Source organism: Ahaetulla prasina, chromosome 4 (assembly GCF_028640845.1).
Source record: "Ahaetulla prasina isolate Xishuangbanna chromosome 4, ASM2864084v1, whole genome shotgun sequence".
In the NCBI taxonomy this organism is placed as follows: domain Eukaryota; kingdom Metazoa; phylum Chordata; class Lepidosauria; order Squamata; family Colubridae; genus Ahaetulla; species Ahaetulla prasina.
The window spans coordinates 135,615,328-135,634,323 of record NC_080542.1 but is presented as its reverse complement, the minus strand read 5'-3'; the positions used below and the strand labels follow the sequence as shown (position 1 = coordinate 135,634,323).

General features: G+C 45.6%; 1 protein-coding gene across 2 annotated transcripts in view; it reads right to left on the bottom strand.

Annotated features, from left to right (window-relative positions):
- Window positions 1–18,996, bottom strand: part of IDI1 (isopentenyl-diphosphate delta isomerase 1) — a 30,916-nt gene that overhangs the window by 8,464 nt on the left and 3,456 nt on the right. Inside the window, exon 2 of one of the 2 annotated variants that reach the window (XM_058184296.1) lies at window positions 17,282–17,364. Coding sequence is in view for 1 of the 2 variants with exons in the window: in XM_058184295.1 (XP_058040278.1) it covers window positions 339–649 (311 nt within the window). In the remaining variant the exon portion in view is untranslated. Of the gene's footprint in view, window positions 1–338; window positions 682–17,281; window positions 17,365–18,996 lie in introns of those variants that run through there. The other variant, XM_058184295.1, reaches the window with a different exon arrangement.

Here is an 18,996-nt window from a genome sequence, read left to right as displayed (position 1 = left end):
GCTCATCTAACCAGACACTATTACACCAGTCTGCCAGGTTCCCCATCTTCCCCAGCCAGCTGAGTCAAAGACCCATGTTTTTTAAGGTTACCAAAGGGAATCTTACCCCGAAAAGCGGATCTAGAGAGGGATCTTCTCAGCCGCTGCGAGAGCATCGGTACTTCCAGAGCACCTTCCCTCGTCAGAAGCAGCCTACCTACCTACCTTGGGTTCGAGGGTGCAAGGTTTTAAGGAGGTGGCCGGTTTTGCGCTTTTTATCCCGAAGGCCGGCAGACCCCCCCCCAACGTTTAACCCCCGCCCCCCAAACTCCAATCCGATGCCCAATCTCGGTACTTACCGCGCCCCGTTCACCTTCGGGCCCGCGAGGGAGGCAGGCGAGATCCACTTCGGTGCGCGGCGGCTCGACTGACAGAAACAGCCGCCCGCCCGCGATGATAAATGGAGCGGCGCTGCCCTTCCCCCGCCCGCCAGGGAAGACGACGGCGTCGCCGCCGCCGTTGCCGCCGCCAACCTGCGCGTCGCGCGCCACATCGCCAGGCAACACGCCCCGCGACGCGCGCGGCCAATGGCGACGGCGCCGGGTTCCGACGTCACCGCGTGGACCGATGGCACCACCGCCCGGAGAAGACCGGAACGCCTGCCAATCATCCGGACGGGAATGCCACTGGCAGACGGGCCTAGCCCGATGGCAGGAGCGGGCGGAGCTTACGGGAAAGGTGGGTGGGGGGCAAGACAGTTGCGGTGGCGGAAGGATGAAAGCGACAAGCTGAGCAACAGCCAATGGGTGAGAAGAACGGGCGGATGGATAGGTCGGGGAGCAAATGGGAATAAGGATGTGGATAAGAGATTGGCCTATAGGACGCTTTAGAATATCTACCTGTTGATCAATTTTGGGAATAACAGAGATTGCCAGGGAATGGGAAGCAACCAGACAAATTGGATTATTACAATGATCGTAAATCCCATTTGTAATTGTGGGAACACTTCAAATAAATCTGGAACGCTGCTGAAGGAGCATAGAGTACTATAAAGTACAATAGAATAGAATAGAATAGAGTAGAATAGAATAGAATAAAATTCTTTATTGGCCAAGTGTGATTGGACACACAAGGAATTTGTCTTGGGTGCATATGCTCTCAGTGTACATAAATGAAAAGATACGTTCATCAAGAATCATAAGGTACAACACTTAATGATAGTCATATGGTACAAATAAGCAATCAGGAAACTATCAATATCAATATAAATCATAAGGATACAAGCAACAAAGTTACAGTCCTACAGTCATAAGTGGAAGGAAATGGGTGATGGGAATAATGAGAAGATTAATAGTAGTGCGGATTTAGTAAATAGTTTGACAGTGTTGAGGGAATTATTTGTTTAGCAGAGTGATGGCGTTTGGGAAAAAACTGTTCTTGTGTCTAGTTGTTCTGGTGTGCAGTGCTATTGTGTCGTTTTGAGGATAGGAGTTGAAACAGTTTATGTCTAGGATGTGAATATTTTCACAGCCCTCTTTTTGACTCATGCAGTATACAGGTCCTCAATGGAAGGCAGGTTGGTAGCCATTGTTTTTTCTGCAGTTCTAATTATCCTCTGAAGTCTGTGTTTTTTTTGTTGGGTTGCAGAATCAAACCAGACAGTTATAGAGGTGCAGATGACAGACTCAATAATTCCTCTGTAGAATTGGATCAGCAGCTCCTTGGGCAGTTTGAGCTTTCTGAGTTGGCGCAGAAAGAACATTCTTTGTTGTCCTTTTTTGATGATGTTTTTGATGTTAGCTGTCCATTTTAGATATTGCGAAATGGTAGAACCTAGAAATTTGAAGCTCTCTACTGTTATAATAATAACAACAGAGCTGGAAGGGACCTTGGAGGCCTTCTAGTCCAACCTCCTGCCCAGGCAGGAAACCCTACACTACAGGGGTGAAATCTAAAAATTTTCTTTACCGGTTCTGTGGGCGTGGCTTAATTGGTGGGCATGGCTTGGTGGTCAGATGACTGGGTGGGCGTGGCCAATAACAATAAATAATAAAAATAATAAACAAAGTATAAAAAAACAATGAGGTACCAAAAACCAACTTTCACACTTTATACACACACAAGACAACACAACACAACACAACTGACTTACACACAATGTAAAAGCAGCTGCACTTCACACTTCACACAGCCACAAAAAGCTCAAAAACCAACTTTTACACTTTACACACACACACCTGACACACATACACACACAATACCACATACAGCTTTCTGAGATTTTGTGTGTTTGTCTAGTTAGAGTGAAACAGTACAGAAACACACGAAATCTCAGAAAGCTGTACAAATATTTTATTTTATTATTTTATTTTATTTTATTATTTTATTTCATTTTATTTTATTTCATTTTATTATTTTATTTCATTTTATTCAGCTGAAGCAAAACCTTTTAAAAGTAAAAAAAAACGCTCTGCTGATGGTGCGGCTCAGCAGAGGCCGGGGGGGGGGGGGCAGGGATTTTTGCTACCGGTCCTCCGAACCAGCAGCTGCCATCGCTACCGGATCGCGCGAACCGGTCCGATCCGGGAGCATTTCACCCCTGCTACACCATCTCAGACAGATAGTTATCCAACATTTTCTTAAAAATTTCCAGTGTTGGAGCATTCACAACTTCTGCAGGCAAGTCGTTCCACTTATTAATTGTTCTAACTGTCAGGAAATTTCTCCGTAGTTCTAAGTTGCTTCTTTCCTTGGATGAGTTTCTACCAATTGCTTCTTGTTTTACCCACAGGTGCTTTGGAGAACAGCCCGACTCCCTCTTCTTGTAGCAACCCCTGAGATATTGGAACACTACTATCATGTCTCCCCTAGTCCTTCTTTTTATTAAACTAGACATACCCAGTTCCTGCAACCGTTCTTCATATGTTTTAGCCTCCAATTCCCTAATCATCTTTGTTGCTTTTCTCTGCACTCTTTCTAGAGTTTCAGCATCTTTTTTACATCGCAGCGACCAAAACTGAATGCAGTATTCCAAGTGTGGCCTTACCAAGGTATTATAAAGTGGCACTAACACTTCACGTGATCTTGATTCTATCCCTCTGTTTATGCAGCCCAGAACTGTGTTGGCTTTTTTAGCAGCTGCTGCACACTGCTGACTCATATCTAAATGGTTGTCCACTATGACTCCAAAATCCCTCTCAGAGGTACTACTATTGAGCAAGATACCACATATACGGTATCTGTACATTTTGTAGGTTTTTTTGCCTAAATCTAGAACCTTACTTTTTTCACTGTTGAATTTCATTTTGTTAGATAGTGCCCAATGTTCAAGTCTGTCAAGATCCTTCTGTATCTTGAGCCTATCTTCTGGAGTGTTGGCTATTCCTGCCAGCTTGGTGTCATCTGCAAATTTGATGAGTTTCCCATCTATCCCCTCGTCCAAGTCATTGATGAAGATGTTGAAGAGTATTGGACCTAAAACAGAGCCTTGGGGTACTCCACTGCATACTTCCCTCCATGTGGATGTAGTTCCGTTGAGGACTACAGGTTGAGTGTGGTTGATCAGCCAGTTACAAATCTATCTGGTGGTGGTGGTGCTGTCTAATCCACATTTTTCTACTTTATCTAGTAGTAGGTTATGGTCTACTTTATCAAATGCTTTACTGAAGTCCAAGTAAATTATATCGACAGCATTCCTCTGGTCTACTAATTTTGTCACTTTGTCAAAGAATGCAATAAGATTAGTCTGGCATGATCTGTTTTTGACAAACCAATGTTGGCTTTTGGTTATTACTTTGTTTTCTTCTAGGTGTTCGGTGATTCGTTGCTTGATTATCTTTTCCAGAACCTTCCCTGGTATTGAGGTCAGGCTGATAGGTTTGTAGTTTCCTGGATCTGTTTTTTTCCCTTTTTTGAAGATGGGAACTACATCAGCTCTTTTCCAGTCCTCTGGCAGCTCCCCTGTGCTCCAGGATCTTTGAAAGATATAGTTCAGTGGTTCCGAGATCTCGTCTGCCAGTTCCTTCAGAACCTTGGGATGTAATCCATCCGGTCCTGGTGATTTGAACTCGTCTAGGGTAGACAGGTGTTCACTTACCATTTTCTTCCCTATTTTCCCTATATATTCTTCCCTATTTCCCTATATGTTTCCCTATATGTTGTCTAGTATTGTGAGAGGTGGAAGTATGGAAGGGTTTCTCCTAAAGTCTACTATCATTTCTACTGTTTTGAGTGTGTTCAGTTCCAGATCGTTCCGGTCCAGATTGTTCCAGTCGTTCAACCTCCCATCTGTATGCAGATTCATTGTTGTCTTAAATGAGACCGATTACTGTTGTGTCATCTGTGAACTTCAGTAGTTTAACAGATGGATCGTTAGAGATGCAGTCATTGGTATACAGAGAGAAGAGAAGTGGGGAAAGCACACAGCCTTGGGGGCCCCCTGTGCTACTTGTACAGGTATCTGATGTGATTCTGCTTAGCTTCACCTGCTGCCTCCTGTTTGTTAGGAAGCTTATGATCCACTTACAAGTCTGTAGCTGGTTTAGCTTAGTTAAAAGTGTGTCTGGAATGATGGTATTGAATGCTGAACTAAAGTCCACAAAGAGGATTCTTGTGCAGGTCTTTGGAGATTCAAGATATTGTAGGATGTAGTGCAGAGCCATATTAACAGCATCATCTGTTGATCTATTTGCTCAGTATGCAAATTGCAAGGGGTGTAACAGCGGATCCATGATGGTTTTCAAGTGGGACAGCACTAGCCTTTCAAAGGTTTTCATGACTACAGATATCAGAGCAACTGCTGTGTAGTCATTCAGTTCCTTAATGGTGGGTTTCTTTGGCACTGGGATGATGGTAAACCGTTTGAAGCAAGAAGGAACATAGCACATCTCTAGCAATTTATTGAAGATTTGGGTGAAGATGGGGGCCCATTGGTCAGCACAGACTTTTAAGCAAGAAGGAGTTATCTTGTCTGGGCCTGGAGCTTTTCCTGGTTTTTGTCTGTGAAATAGGTCTTGCACTTCCTTTTCTGTGATCACTAGGGGTTGTGAACCCAATGAAATGGGGTCAGTTGTAGGAGGCTTGGCTGTTGCTGGTATGTCTGAGATGGGGATTGTGGAGAGAGGTGGCTGTAGTTTCCTTTCAAACCTACAGTAAAACACGTTCAGGGCATCTGCCAGTTGTTGATTTTCTTCAGCCTGGGAAGGAGATTTGCCATAGCTGGTGATACTTTTAAGTTTTCCACATGTTTGCTGGTTCATTTGTCGAGAATCTGGAAAGCTGCTGAAGGAGCATAGAGTACTATAAAGTACAACAGTCAGCAAACATTGGCTTAAGTCTCTATGGAGATTCTCAGTCCTCCAGATCATGGTTGTCCCGAAGGTGCTTTTTTCAAGAGGCAACTGGACTTTCTAGTTTTTCTTTGAGGACATTTTGCTTCTCATCGAAGAAACTTCTTCAGAAGGATTTCCATTCCCCACCATCCAGTCAGAGCTGAAGAAGCTTCTTGGATGAGAAGCGAAACGTCTTCAAAGAAAAACCAGAAAGCCCAGTTGCCTCTTGAAAAAAACACTTTTGGGACATAAATTAGGTTATTTATTTTTTAAAGTATGAATTGCAGAGATTTTTGCGTATAAGTACAGATAGTCTTTGACTTACAACAATTCATTTAGTGACTGTTTGGAGTTACAATGACACTGAAGATAGTGACTTACGACCATTTTTGACACTTATGACATTGCAGCATCCCAATAGTCACATGATTTACGTTCAGATGCTTGACAATTGACTCATACTTATGACGGTTGCAACGTTCAGGAGTCATTTTGCGACCTTCTGACAAGCAAAGACAATGGAGAACCCAGATTCATTTAACAGCCTTGCTACTAATTTAATGACTGCAATGATTCACTTAACAAATGTGGCAAGGGAAGTCGTAAAGTGGGACAAATTCACCTAACAAAATTTTCACCTAACAACATAAATTTTGGGCTCAGTTGGTGTTCGTAAGTTGAGGACTACCTGTCTATAAGCAGTCTAAATAAGACAGTTTAAAGACTCTGGCGCAAATAAAATAAAATAAAACTTGAAAGGCAAGAAACATTTTGTAACAAGTGGAATTCTAACAAGGGCATAATTGCAATGATGTATTTGTAAGTTGTTACAGCAGAATCTTGTGGTAGAAGAATCTTGGGTTTCACCCAGAACCATGTTAATATTGCAGGAAATACCATGACCATCACATTATTAAATAGTCCAAAGCAGTCCGGTCCAAAGAGGTCCTTGGTCATAATCGCTTTGTGGCGAAGGTTGTAGAGAGTGTGGTTGCATGGCAGCTCCCCCGGCACCTGGAGGAAGCTGTCTATCTAGACCCGTTCCAGTCCGGCTTCCGACCCGGTTATAGCACGGAGACGGCTTTGGTCGCGTTGGTGGATGACCTCTGGAGGGCCAGGGACAGGGGTTGTTCCTCTGCCTTGGTCCTATTGGATCTCTCAGCGGCTTTTGATACCATCGACCATGGTATCCTGCTGCGCCGATTGGAGGGATTGGGAGTGGGGGGCACCGTTTATCGGTGGTTCTCCTCCTATCTCTCTGACCGGTCGCAGTCGGTGTTGACAGGGGGGCAGAGGTCGTCCTCGAGGCGCCTCACTTGTGGGGTGCCCCAGGGATCGATTCTCTCGCCTACCCTGTTCAACATCTATATGAAGCCGCTGGGCGAGGTCATCAGTGGTTTCGGGGTGAGTTATCATCTGTACGCTGATGATACTCAGCTGTACATTTCCACCCCGGACCACCCCAATGAAGCGGTCCAAGGGCTGTCCTGGTGTTTGGAGGCTGTACGGGTCTGGATGGGGAGAAACAGACTCAAGCTCAATCCCTCCAAGACGGAGTGGCTGTGGATGCCGGCACCCCGGTACAGTCAGCTGCATCCGCAGCTGACTGTTGGGGGCGAGTTAGTGGCCCCAAAGGAGGTGGTTCGCAACTTGGGCATCCTCCTGGATGGACGGCTGTCCTTTGATGAACATCTGGCAGCCGTCTCCAGGAGGGCCTTTTACCAAGTTCGCTTGGTTCGCCAGCTGCGTCCCTTCCTTGACCGGGATGCCTTATGCACAGTCACTCACGCTCTGGTTACGTCTAGGTTGGATTACTGCAATGCTCTCTACATGGGGCTGCCCTTGAGGTGCACCCGGAGGCTACAGTTAGTCCAGAATGCGGCTGCGCGAGTAGTAACGGGAGCCGCTCGTGGCTCCCACGTAACATCACTACTCCATAGTCTGCACTGGCTTCCTGTGGTTTTTCGGGTGCGCTTCAAGATTTTGGTTACCACCTTTAAAGCGCTCCATGGCTTAGGACCCGAGTACTTACGGGACCGCCTGCTGTTACCCTATGCCTCCCACTGACCAGACGCCTCACAGAGAGGGTCTCCTCAGGGTGCCGTCTGCCAAACAGTGTCGGCTGGCGGCCCCCAGGAGTAGGGCCTTCTCTGTGGGAGCAGTGACGCTCTGGAATGAACTTCCCCCTGGCCTACGTCAAGTGCCTGATCTTCGGACCTTTCGTCGTGAGCTTAAAACACACCTATTTATTCAAGCGGGACTGGCATAATAGTGTTGAATTTTAAATTTGGGGTTTATTAATATTTTAAAATTTTAAAATCTAAATTTTAATTTATCAGCCTTTATAATCTGCTATGTTTTAAATGTTGTTTTAATTGTATATATTTTGTTTTATCGTTGGCTGTACACCGCCCTGAGTCCTTCGGGAGAAGGGCGGTATAAAAATTTAATAAATAATAATAATAATAATAATAGAAATATGTTATTGATTAGCCATTGGGCCATATCAGAACAACACATATAAAGAACAGAACAATAATAAAACCCTGTATTAAAAAATAAAAGGCATAGCAAATTATGTTTCTGTAACACACTTGCAGATGACTATCAGGTATACCGCTGCGGGCAAGAATCCCTCAGAAAAAATGCAGTAGCCTTCATAGTCGATAAAAGAATAGAAAAAGCAGTACTGGGATACAATCCCCAAAATGACAGAATGATCTCTCTTCGAATTCAAGGCAAACCGTTCAACATCACAGTAGTCCAAGTCTATGCCCCAACCACTGTGCTGAAGAGACTGAAGTTGACTGGTTCTATGAAGCCCTACAGCACCTTATAGAATTAACACCAAAAAATGATGTCCTTATCATCATGGGGGATTGGAATGCTAAAGTAGGAAATCAAAAGATAACCAGAATAACAGGCAAGTTTGGCCTTGGAGTACAAAATGGAACAGGGCACAGGCCAGCGTTGGGTTGCTACCAGTTCATCCCGGATTGGGCGACCGGTAATGGGGGTAACGGGAGGCTCCGCCCACCCACGAGACATCTCTATGCATGCGCAGAAGCGTTGTGTGTGAGCGTACACGTGCCCATGTGCAAACTGGTAGTGACAGGATTTGAAACCCACTAATGGCACAGGCTGATAGAATTTTGTCAAGAGAATATGATGATCATAGCAAATACTTTTTTCCAACAACCCAAGAGATGACTCTACACATGGACATTACCAGTCTCTCAACACAGAAATCAGATTGACTATGTGCTCTGCAGCCAAAGATGAATAAGCTCTATACAGTCAGTAGAAACAAGACCAGGAGCTGACTGTGGCTCAGATCATGAGCTTTTGGTTGCAAAATTTAGGCTTAAATTGAAGAAAGGGAAAAGCACTCAGGTATGAATATCCCTGATGAATAAACAGTAGAGGTGACAAATAGATTTAAGGAATTAGATGTGATAGACAGAGTGCTTGAAGAACTATGGATGGAGGTTCATAACATTGTACAAGAGATAGCAACTAAAACCATCCCAAAGGAAAAAAAATGCAAGAAAGCAAAATGGCTGTCTGAGGAAGCTTTGCAAGTAGCTGATGAAAGAAGGGAAGCGAAAGGCAAGGGAGAAAGATACACCCAATTGAATGCAGAATTCCAGAGAATAGCTAGAAGAGATAAGAATGCTTTCTTAAATGAACAGTACTAAGAAATAGAAGAAAACAATAGAATAGGGAGGACCAGAGACCTCTTCAAGAAAATTGGAGATATGAAGGGGAAATCATGCAAAAATGGGCATGATAAAGGACCAAAATGTCAGGGACCCAACAGAGGAAGAAGAGATTTTTTTAAAATTTACATTAATATCCCGCCCCTCTCCGAAGACTCAGGGCAGCTTACAGTGTGTAAGGTAAGAAGTGGCAAAATTACACAAAAGAACTATACAAGAATGAACTTAACGTCCCTGATAACCAAAATGGGGTGGTTTCATGCCAGACATCCTAGAATGTGAAGTCAAATGGGCCTTTGGAAATCTGAGCAACAACAAAGCTAGTGGAGGTGACAGTATTCCATCTGAGCTATTCAAAATTTATCATTTTTATTATTATTTTTTATTTATTTTATTTGTCATAACAGCATACATAAGCATAAGCATAAAGTATTCCACTATTTTAATGTGCGTTGTCATCAGCACTTTACATCGCCTTTTGGGATTCTTTGGCCATGATTGTTCCCTTGGAACTGTGGTGGAAGAGGCTTGGAGACCGGCTTGCGATCTGCCGGGGGACTTATCCAGAAATGACTGAAAAAGAGATACTGATGGCGATGTTAGAAGAACTACCTACCTCATTTACAATGGATTTTAGGACTTAGTTACTTTTCTATCTTTCTCCATCGTTATATCATTTGTCATCATGTACCAGCCACATTTGAAGAGTCATCAGAAAATGGGTATCCATTGGAGAAACTATTGTTTAATATCCTGGCGTCCTGGGACAGTTTAATCCCTCGTCGAATTCTTTCTTCTAGTCACGCGATGTTTATACGATATCTATGCGATGTTCGGTACATGAACTCTTGCGCCTGCGAGGTGCCCCCGCCTCGCAGGAATGGCCCGCTTCTTTATCAAGGGCCGGCCTCAATGACGGGTCTTGGGATCCACAGAGGTGGCATGCGAAGAAAAAGAGCCTTTGGGGTTTTTTAGATAGGGCATTTTTAAGGGGTGGGAGGGTTAGGGGGTAGCCCGTCGGGTGGGGAGCCAGTTCCTGCGTGTGCTCGTGGCGGTTATTTATTAGGTTCGGAGGTTATGGGGGGGAATGTGTTCCTTCTGGTGAGGGTGGTCCTATTTGTACGGTAAGTGGGAGGGGCAGATACGGCGGAAGGGGGGGATCGTATCGTTCTGTGGGGGCGCGCGCTCGATGTTTACAGGCGATTGCGTGCCCCGATCCCTCTGACTTGTCCCGTTCCCTGGATGGTCAAGACCCTCAGAGCCTGGGCCTTCGGCTTATGTTATGCAACGCACGGTCCGTGGTCAATAAGGCCCCCCTAATACACAATCTTATTCAGGGGGGCGCCGCGGATCTTATAGGCGTTACGGAAACCTGGTTGGGCACAGAAGGGGGCGTGCCCCTTGTTGAAATGTGCCCACCGGGTTTCCGTGCATTCCATCAGCCGAGGGCTCAGGGTAGGGGTGGGGGGGGGGGTGGCGGTTGTGATTAGAGAGAGTCTGGAGCCGAGGGAGACCACTGTACCTCAGATTGCCGGTTGTGAATCCCTCTTTGTGAGATGGGGTCATAGGTGTCAGATGGGCTTGCTGGTCGCGTACCTGGCTCCTTGCTGCATGACAGCTGCCCTGCCCGAGCTCCTGGAGGTGCTTGCTGGGGTGGCAGTTGAGACCCCCAGACTTTTAGTCATGGGGGACTTTAACTTGCCATCTTCCGGCTCGTCATCGACAGCAGCTCGGGAGTTCACGGCTTCCATGACGGCCTTGGACCTGACTCAAGTAGTCGATGGCCCTACTCACACTGGGGGTGGCACACTGGACTTGATTTTTATCTCTGGTCGGTGGTTGAGAGATCTGGACTTGAAGGAAATAGTCATTGAACCTTTGTCATAGTCAGATCATTCTCTCCTTCGCCTGGACTTTCTGACCGCCATTCAACACCGCAGGGAGACGGAGCCAATACGTTGGTTCCGTCTCAGGCGCCTGATGGACCCGGAGAGGTTCCGGACGGAGCTTGGGCCACTTCCTGAGGGTCTGGCTCACGGCACAGCTGAGGAACTTGTTGCGGCCTGGGAACGGGCCGCGGCGGGGGCCTTAGACCGTGTCGTGCCTTTGCGGCCTCTGACCCGGCGCAGGTCCCAACCGGCTCCTTGGTTCTCCGAGGAGCTGAGGGGGATGAAGCGCCGGAGAAGACGCCTAGAGAGTTCCTGGAGGTCTAGCCGTTCAGAGGCTGATCGGACACTAGTGAAGTCCTATAATAGGGCTTACCTAGTGGCATTGAGGGAAGCGAGGCGTTGCTACGCCTCCTCCCTCATTGCGTCGGCAGATAACCGCCCAGCTGCCCTGTTTCGGGTGACTCATTCCCTCCTTCACCAGGGGGAGCGGGATGACCCGTTGCAGGGACGTGCTGAGGAGTTTAACGGTTATCTATACGATAAAATCGTTCAGCTTCGGGACGGTTTGGACCAAAATTGCGGTGACTCAGGTGAGACGTCTGAGGGTGGTCTTGGTGACATTGTTTGGGGTGAGTTTGACCCTGTGGCTCCCGAGGACATGGACAGGTTGTTGGGTAGATTGAATGCCACCACGCGTTTACTGGACCCGTGCCCCTCCTGGCTGGTGCTGGCCACTCAGGAGGTGACACGAGGCTGGCTCCAGGCGATTACGAGTGCTTCTTTGGTGGAGGGTGTCTTTCCGGCCGCCTTGAAAGAGGCGGTGGTGAGGCCCCTCCTCAAGAAGCCTTCCTGACCCGCTGTTTTAGGTAATTATCGTCGGTCTCCAACCCGCTCATGCGAAGGTTGTAGAGAGTATGGTGGCATATCAGTTTCCCTTACACCTGGATGAAACTGTCTATCTAGACCCGTTCCAGTCCGGTTTCCGGCCCGGTTACAGCACTGAGACGGCTTTGGTCGCGTTGGTGGATGATCTCTGGAGGGCCAGGGATAGGGGCTGTTCTTCTGCCCTGGTCCTATTAGACCTCTCAGCGGCTTTTGATACCATCGACCATGGTATCCTGCTGCGCCGGTTGGAGGGATTGGGAGTGGGAGGCACTGTTTATCGGTGGTTCTCCTCCTATCTCTCCGATCGGTCGCAGACGGTGTTGACAGGGGGGCAGAGGTCGGCTCCGAGGCGCCTCACTTGTGGGGTGCCGCAGGGGTCGATTCTCTCGCCCCTTCTGTTCAACATCTATACGAAGCCGCTGGGTGAGATCATCAGTGGCTTCGGTGTGAGGTACCAGCTGTACGCGGATGACACCCAGCTGTACTTTTCCACACCGGGCCACCCCAACGAAGTGCTGTCCCGGTGTTTGGAAGCCGTACGGGTCTGGATGGGGAGAAACAGGCTTAAGCTCAATCCCTCCAAGACAGAGTGGCTGTGGATGCCGGCGTCCCGGTACAGTCAGCTGAGTCCACGGCTGACTGTTGGAGGCGAGTCATTGGCCCCGATGGAGAGGGTACGCAACTTGGGCGTCCTCCTGGATGAACGGCTGTCTCTGGAAGATCATTTGACGGCCGTCTCCAGGAGAGCTTTCTACTAGGTTCGCCTGGTGCGCCAGTTGCGCCCCTTTCTAGACCGGGACGCCCTATGCACGGTCACTCACGCCCTCGTGATGTCTCGCCTGGATTACTGCAATGCTCTCTACATGGGGCTCCCCTTGAAGGGCATCCGGAGGCTGCAGTTAGTCCAGAATGCGGCTGCGCGGGTGATAGAGGGAGCCCCTCGTGGCTCCCGTATGACACCTATCCTGCGCAGACTGCACTGGCTGCCTGTGGCCTTCCGGGTGCGCTTCAAGGTCTTGGTAACCACCTTTAAAGCACTCCATGGCATAGGGCCGGGTTACTTACAGGACCGCCTACTGCTACCGAATACCTCTCACCGACCCGTGCGCTCTCACAGAGAGGGACTCCTCAGGGTGCCATCAGCGAGGCAGTGTCGTCTGGCGACACCCAGGGGAAGGGCCTTCTCTGTGGGGGCTCCCACCCTCTGGAACGAACTACCCCCAGGACTTCGTCAACTTCCGGACCTCCGAACCTTCCGTCGCGAGCTTAAAACACACTTATTCATCTGCGCAGGACTGGATTAGATTTTAAATGTATTGGTTTTAAATGGGTTTTATTATTTATACTGTTTTTAATAATTCGGCCTTGTAGAATAAGTTTTTTAATTGTTATTTTAATCTGTATATTATATGTTTTTTATTTGCCTGTGAACCGCCCTGAGTCCTTCGGGAGATAGGGCGGTATATAAATGTGATTAATAAAATAAATAAATAAATAAAATATCTATACAACATATAAGTATATATATAAGCATGTAATAACTATATAAATTGTATATAATGAAAGGAAACAGTAGTACAGGAACGGTAGGCACGTTTGTGCTCTTATGCATGCCCCTTATAGAGCTCTTAGGAAAGGGGTGAGGTCAATAGTAGAGTTTTTGGTTAAAGCTTTGGGGACTTTGAGAAGAGACCACAGAGTCAGGTAGTATATTCCAAGCATTAACAACTCTGTTACTGAAGTCATATTTTCTGCAATCAAGATTGGAGCGGTTAATATTAAGTTTAAATCTATTGTTTGCTTTTGTATTGTTGTGATTGAAGCTGAAGTAGTCTTCAACAGGAAGGACATTGCAATAGATGATTCTATGAGTTAAACACAGGTCCGGTCGGAGGCGGCGAAATTCTAAGTTTTCTAAACCTAGGATTTCAAGTCTGGTGGCATAAGGTATTTTGTTGTATTCAGAGGAGTGGAGAACTCTTCTTGTGAAATATTTCTGGACACGTTCAATTGTATTGATGTCTGAAATGTGGTATGGGTTCCAGACAGGCGAGCTATATTCAAGAATTGGTCTAGCAAATATTTTGTAAGCTCTGGTTAGTAGTGTAGTGTTTCTGGAGAAGCAGCTACGTAAGATTAGGTTTACAACTCTTAATGCCTTTTTTGCAATGTAGTTACAGTGGGCTTTGGCACTTAGGTCATTGGATATGAAGACTCCAAGGTCTTTAACAGGGTGGGGGTCATCTGTAAGATAATGTCCGTTGAGTTTGTATTTAGTGTTTAGATTCTTTTTTTCCAATGTGTAAGACAGAGCATTTGCTGCTGCTCTGTCTTACACATTGCTGCTGCTGGTTAAGATTTGGAGTTGCCAGGTTTTAGACCATTCTGACACAAAGTCAAGGTCTTTTTGAAGGGTAGCTGTATTGTTGGTATTGTTAAACAGTTTGACATCATCAGCAAAGAGAACACAATTACTTTTAATATGGTCGCAGAGATCATTAATGTATAATATGAAGAGTGTTGGTCCAAGAGCACTGCCTTGGGGAACGCCACTATTGATCTTAAATCTTAAAAGAAAATCTTACAGTCTTAAAAGAAAATCGGGGCCTCTGGTGGCTCAGACTGCTAAGACAGTCTGTTATTAACACAGTTGCTTGCAATTACTGCAGGTTCAAGTCCCACCAGGCCCAAGGTTGACTCAGCCTTCCATCCTTTATAAGGTAGGTAAAATGAGGACACAGATTGTTGGGGGCAATAAGTTGGCTTTGTATATAATATACAAATGGATGAAGACTATTGCTTAACATAGTGTAAGCCGCCCTGAGTCTTTGGAGAAGGGCGGGATATAAAGGCAAATAAAAAAAAAGACGATGCAGTAAAAGTGCTACTCAATTTTCCAGCAAATTTGAAAACTCAACAATGGCCACAGGATTGGAAGAGGTCAATTTACATTCCAATTCCAAAGAAAGGCAATGCGAAAGAATGTTCAAACTATCGCACCATTGCACTTATTTCACATGCTAGTAAGGTTATGCTTAAAATCCTACAAGCTAGGCTCCAGCAGTATGTGAATCGAGAACTACCACAAGTACAGGCAGGACTTCGAAGAGGCAGAGAAACTAGAGATCAAAATGCCAACATACGATGGATAGAACAGAATAGAATTCTTTATTGGCCAAGTGTGATTGCACACACAAAGAATTTGTCTTGGTGCATATGCTTTCAGTGTACGTAAAAGAAAAGATATATTCATCAAGAATCATAAAGTACAACATTCAATGATAGTCTTAAGGACAAACAAGCAATCAAATCATATTAGGAAACAGTCAATACAAATCGTAACAACAAGCAACAAGGTTACAGTCATAAAGTCATAAGTGGGAGGAGATAGGATGGTAGGATCACGGAGAAACGTAGGGAGTTCTAGAAAAATATCTACTTCTGCTTCGTTGACTATGCTAAAGCCTTTGATTGTGTGGATCACAACAAACTGTGGCAAGTTCTTAAAGAGATGGGAGTACCAGACCATCTTATTTGTCTCTTGAGAAACCTATATGCGGGTCAAGAAGCAACAGTGAGAACTGGACATGGAACCACTGATTGGTTCAAAATTGGGAAAGGAGTCTGACAAGGCTGTATACTGTCATCCTGCCTATTTAATTTATATGCAGAACACATCATGAGAAAAGCGGGGCTGGATGAATCAAAAGTTGGAATTAAGATTGCCAGGAGAAATACCTCAGATATGCAGATGATACCACTCTAATGGCAGAAAGTGAAGAGGAACTAAAGAGCCTTCTGATGCGGGTGGAGAGTGCAAAAGTTGGCTTGAATTCAACATTAAGAAAACTAAGATCATAGTATCCGGCCTTCTCAATTCCTGGCAGATAGATGGGGAAGAAATGGAGGTAGTGACCGATTTTATTTTCCTGGGCTCCACACTTGGGGGCTACAGCCAAGAAATTAAAAGACGCTTGCTCCTGGGGAGGAAAACTATAGCAAAGTTAGACAGCATACTAAAAAGCAAAGATATCACACTGCCAACAAAAGTGCATATGGTTTTCCCAGTTGCAATGTATAGTTGTAAAAGTTGGACCCTAAGGAAGGCTGAGCGTCAAAGAATGGAGGCCTTTGAACTCTTGTGGCTGGAGAAGACTCCTGCGAGTCCCTTGGACTGCAAGGCAAACAAACAAGTCAGTCCTAGAGGAGATCAACCCTGACTGCTCTTTAGAAGGCCAGATCCTGAAGATGGAACTCAAATACTTTGGCCACCTAATGAGAAGGAAGGTCTCACTGGAGAAGAGCCTAATGCTAGGAAAGACTGAGGGAAAAAGAAGAATGGAACAGTGGAGAAAGAGGTGGCTGGATGGAGTCACTGAAGCAGTCGGCATGAGCTTCAGTGGTCTCCAGGGGGTGGTAGAGGACAGGAAGGCTTGGAGGAAAGTTGTCCATGGGGTCCAGATCAATCAGACACGACTTTGCAATTAACAACAACACACTTACAATTTATTCCAGTCAGATCCACATGCAATATGCAGTTCTCAGTTGTTCTGTTTTGTTCAGTTAAAGGGCTGTATTATATAATTTTGGGATTCTGACTGCACATTTGATATGTTGTTTTAATGTAAGAATTCCAATAGGCTGTTGTGATCTAACTTTTTATACCACTAATATATCATTTCCTTTGACCAAAGTGTTTCAATGTCTTGGTTCTCTTAATTTTTATAATCCAGATAAAAACGTATGAGGTCTATGGAATTTTTTTGGGGGGTGGCGGTTGCCACATAACACATGCTGCAACAAACATGTGCTTCTATTCCTCTGGTAGGTAATCAGTCACCTTCCGATTAAGCTAATTTAGCAATGAAGCCTTGCCCATTCATCAAAAAAACTAAGTGAGGTTAAATTTTGTTAATAAGTGGATCATCAGGAAATCAGTTTGGTCTAGTAGGTAAGGCACCAGCTAGAGACCAGAAGACGTTGAAGGCTGACTGGGTGACTTTGGGCCAGTCACTTTTTCTCAGCTCAGCCCACCTCACAGGGTTGTTTTTGAGGGCAAAATAGGAGAAAATAATATTAGGTATGAGGGGTCCTTGGTGCTCTCTGAGCCTTCTTGTTTTCTTACAGACCCAAAGTAGATAACATCCATGCTAGTGAGGAATGCAGTTTGCTGTCAGTTTATATTCTGGTGGTCTTGCCCTGTCAGTGTTGGTGGGAGTGATTTTAGAGAGTCTTTGGTTGGGCTGTTTACTGTTGGCTTCTTTGGCAGTTTCTTGATTGAGGTATTGTTTACTTCAGGAGTCACCAGCCTTTCGGACCTCAGGGACCACTAAATTCATAATTTTAAATCCCATGGACCACTAATATGATCTGCGTAATGACCAGCTGGGTTGACGTGGCTAGGTGGTCATGTGACTGGATGGGTGTGGCCAACTTGATGTCACTCACATCGAAGGGTACCTTGCCAGCGTCTACTCACCCCTTTCGTCCCAGCCACTCCTCGCCTCCCCACCAGGATTCCTTTGGGCCCCAGGAAGCAGTTGTTGGAGCTAAGCAGCCACCCTGAGAAAGAGTTAGCAAAACAGCTCAGTTCAAATTGGATCTGACCAAGAAGGAGGCTCAGCAGAAGCACCTCACTTGAGGGCTACAAGCAGAAGGAAGACCTGCGCCCAAGACCAGGTACTGGCGCCTGGAGATTCAGTGGGCTGAGATGGTCAGCCAGTTCCAGGCCATGATGCAGTCCCACTGGAACAAGGCCCTCCAGCTCTTCGCCACCAGCAGCACTTCCCTCCAGCCTTTGCCCAAAGCCCTGCACCAGAAGGCTGAAGCAGACCCCAAGTTGGAATTTCTGCCCCACTCCGACCACACAAAAAACCCAGAAGGGGGAGACTCTCTGCAGCAACACAAACATTCATTGCATATATTTGGCACAGGAGATGTAGTTTGAGGACCCCTGGTTTAGTGCAATATAAAAAATTCAAATAATTTTTCTGCGGACCACCAAAATTTTCTCCATGGACCACCAGTTGGTGACCACTGGTTTACTTGATTGTTCGTCTGATGTTAACGTTGGAGTTAATCTATGCTGATCTGAGTGCTGATAGCTGGTGGAGAAGTGCTCGGATCTTTTTGTTCCCTTTTGGGCTGGTTGATTGCCTTTTTTGCAGTCTTGAGATGTTAATATTTGTGCGTCTATTGATGGCTAATTTGTCAGAAGCCTGTCAAACACCAGGCTTCTAAAATTCCCTGGTGTTTTGAGACTTGGCCTGGTCTATGAAACTATGGTTATCTGTCTATATGTTGTGAAAGTAAAGAATTTTCATCATGTCTTCCAACTGTTAGTTGGTGTTCATGGATGTGTTCTGCCTGTTTGACCTACATAGTGGTCGTTGCAGTCCCTACATTGTATATTGTAGATGATTCCTGTTTTGCTTAGGGTTTTTGAAGGGATTTAGTTGGCTTGTGTACTACACTGATTCCATGTAGTTGTAGTAGTCTGTTGTGGTTTCTGAGCAGTGGTGGGTTGCTACTGGTTCGCCCCGGATCAGGCGAACAGGTAATGGTGGTGATGGAAGGCTCTGCCCACCCACCCGGATGCTTCAGCTCCCATGAGCGAACAGGTAGCAATGGGTTTTGAAACCCACCTATTCTTGAGGTATGGCAGTGTAATTCTCCCTTGGCTAAGAAATGGAGATGAGCACCAGCCCCTAGAGTCGGACACAATTGGATAGGGGAAACCTTTATCTTAAAAGATTCAAAAGCTATCTACCAGCATAAATATTTCCTATCTGGAAGACAGGATAAAAGAAATGATACTTGCGCAAATGGAGCATTTTTTCAGTGAGCACTTTTATCTATCTCAGACAACTTTTTAATATGAAAAGTATTATGTATCTTAGATTATATGTTATACAGTGTAATTAAAAACAATTGTCTTCTTTCCCATTTGTTTTACAGGCAGATCTTAACTTATAATCTAGTTTTTTCTTTTTCTTTGCATTTATATCCCGCCCTTCTCTGAAGACTCAGGGCGGCTTACACTATGTTAAGCAATAGTCTTCATCCATTTGTATATTATATACAAAGTCAACTTATTGCCCCCAACAATCTGGGTCCTCATTTTACCTACCTTATAAAGGATGGAAGGCTGAGTCAACCTTGGGCCTGGTGGGACTTGAACTTGCAGTAATTGCA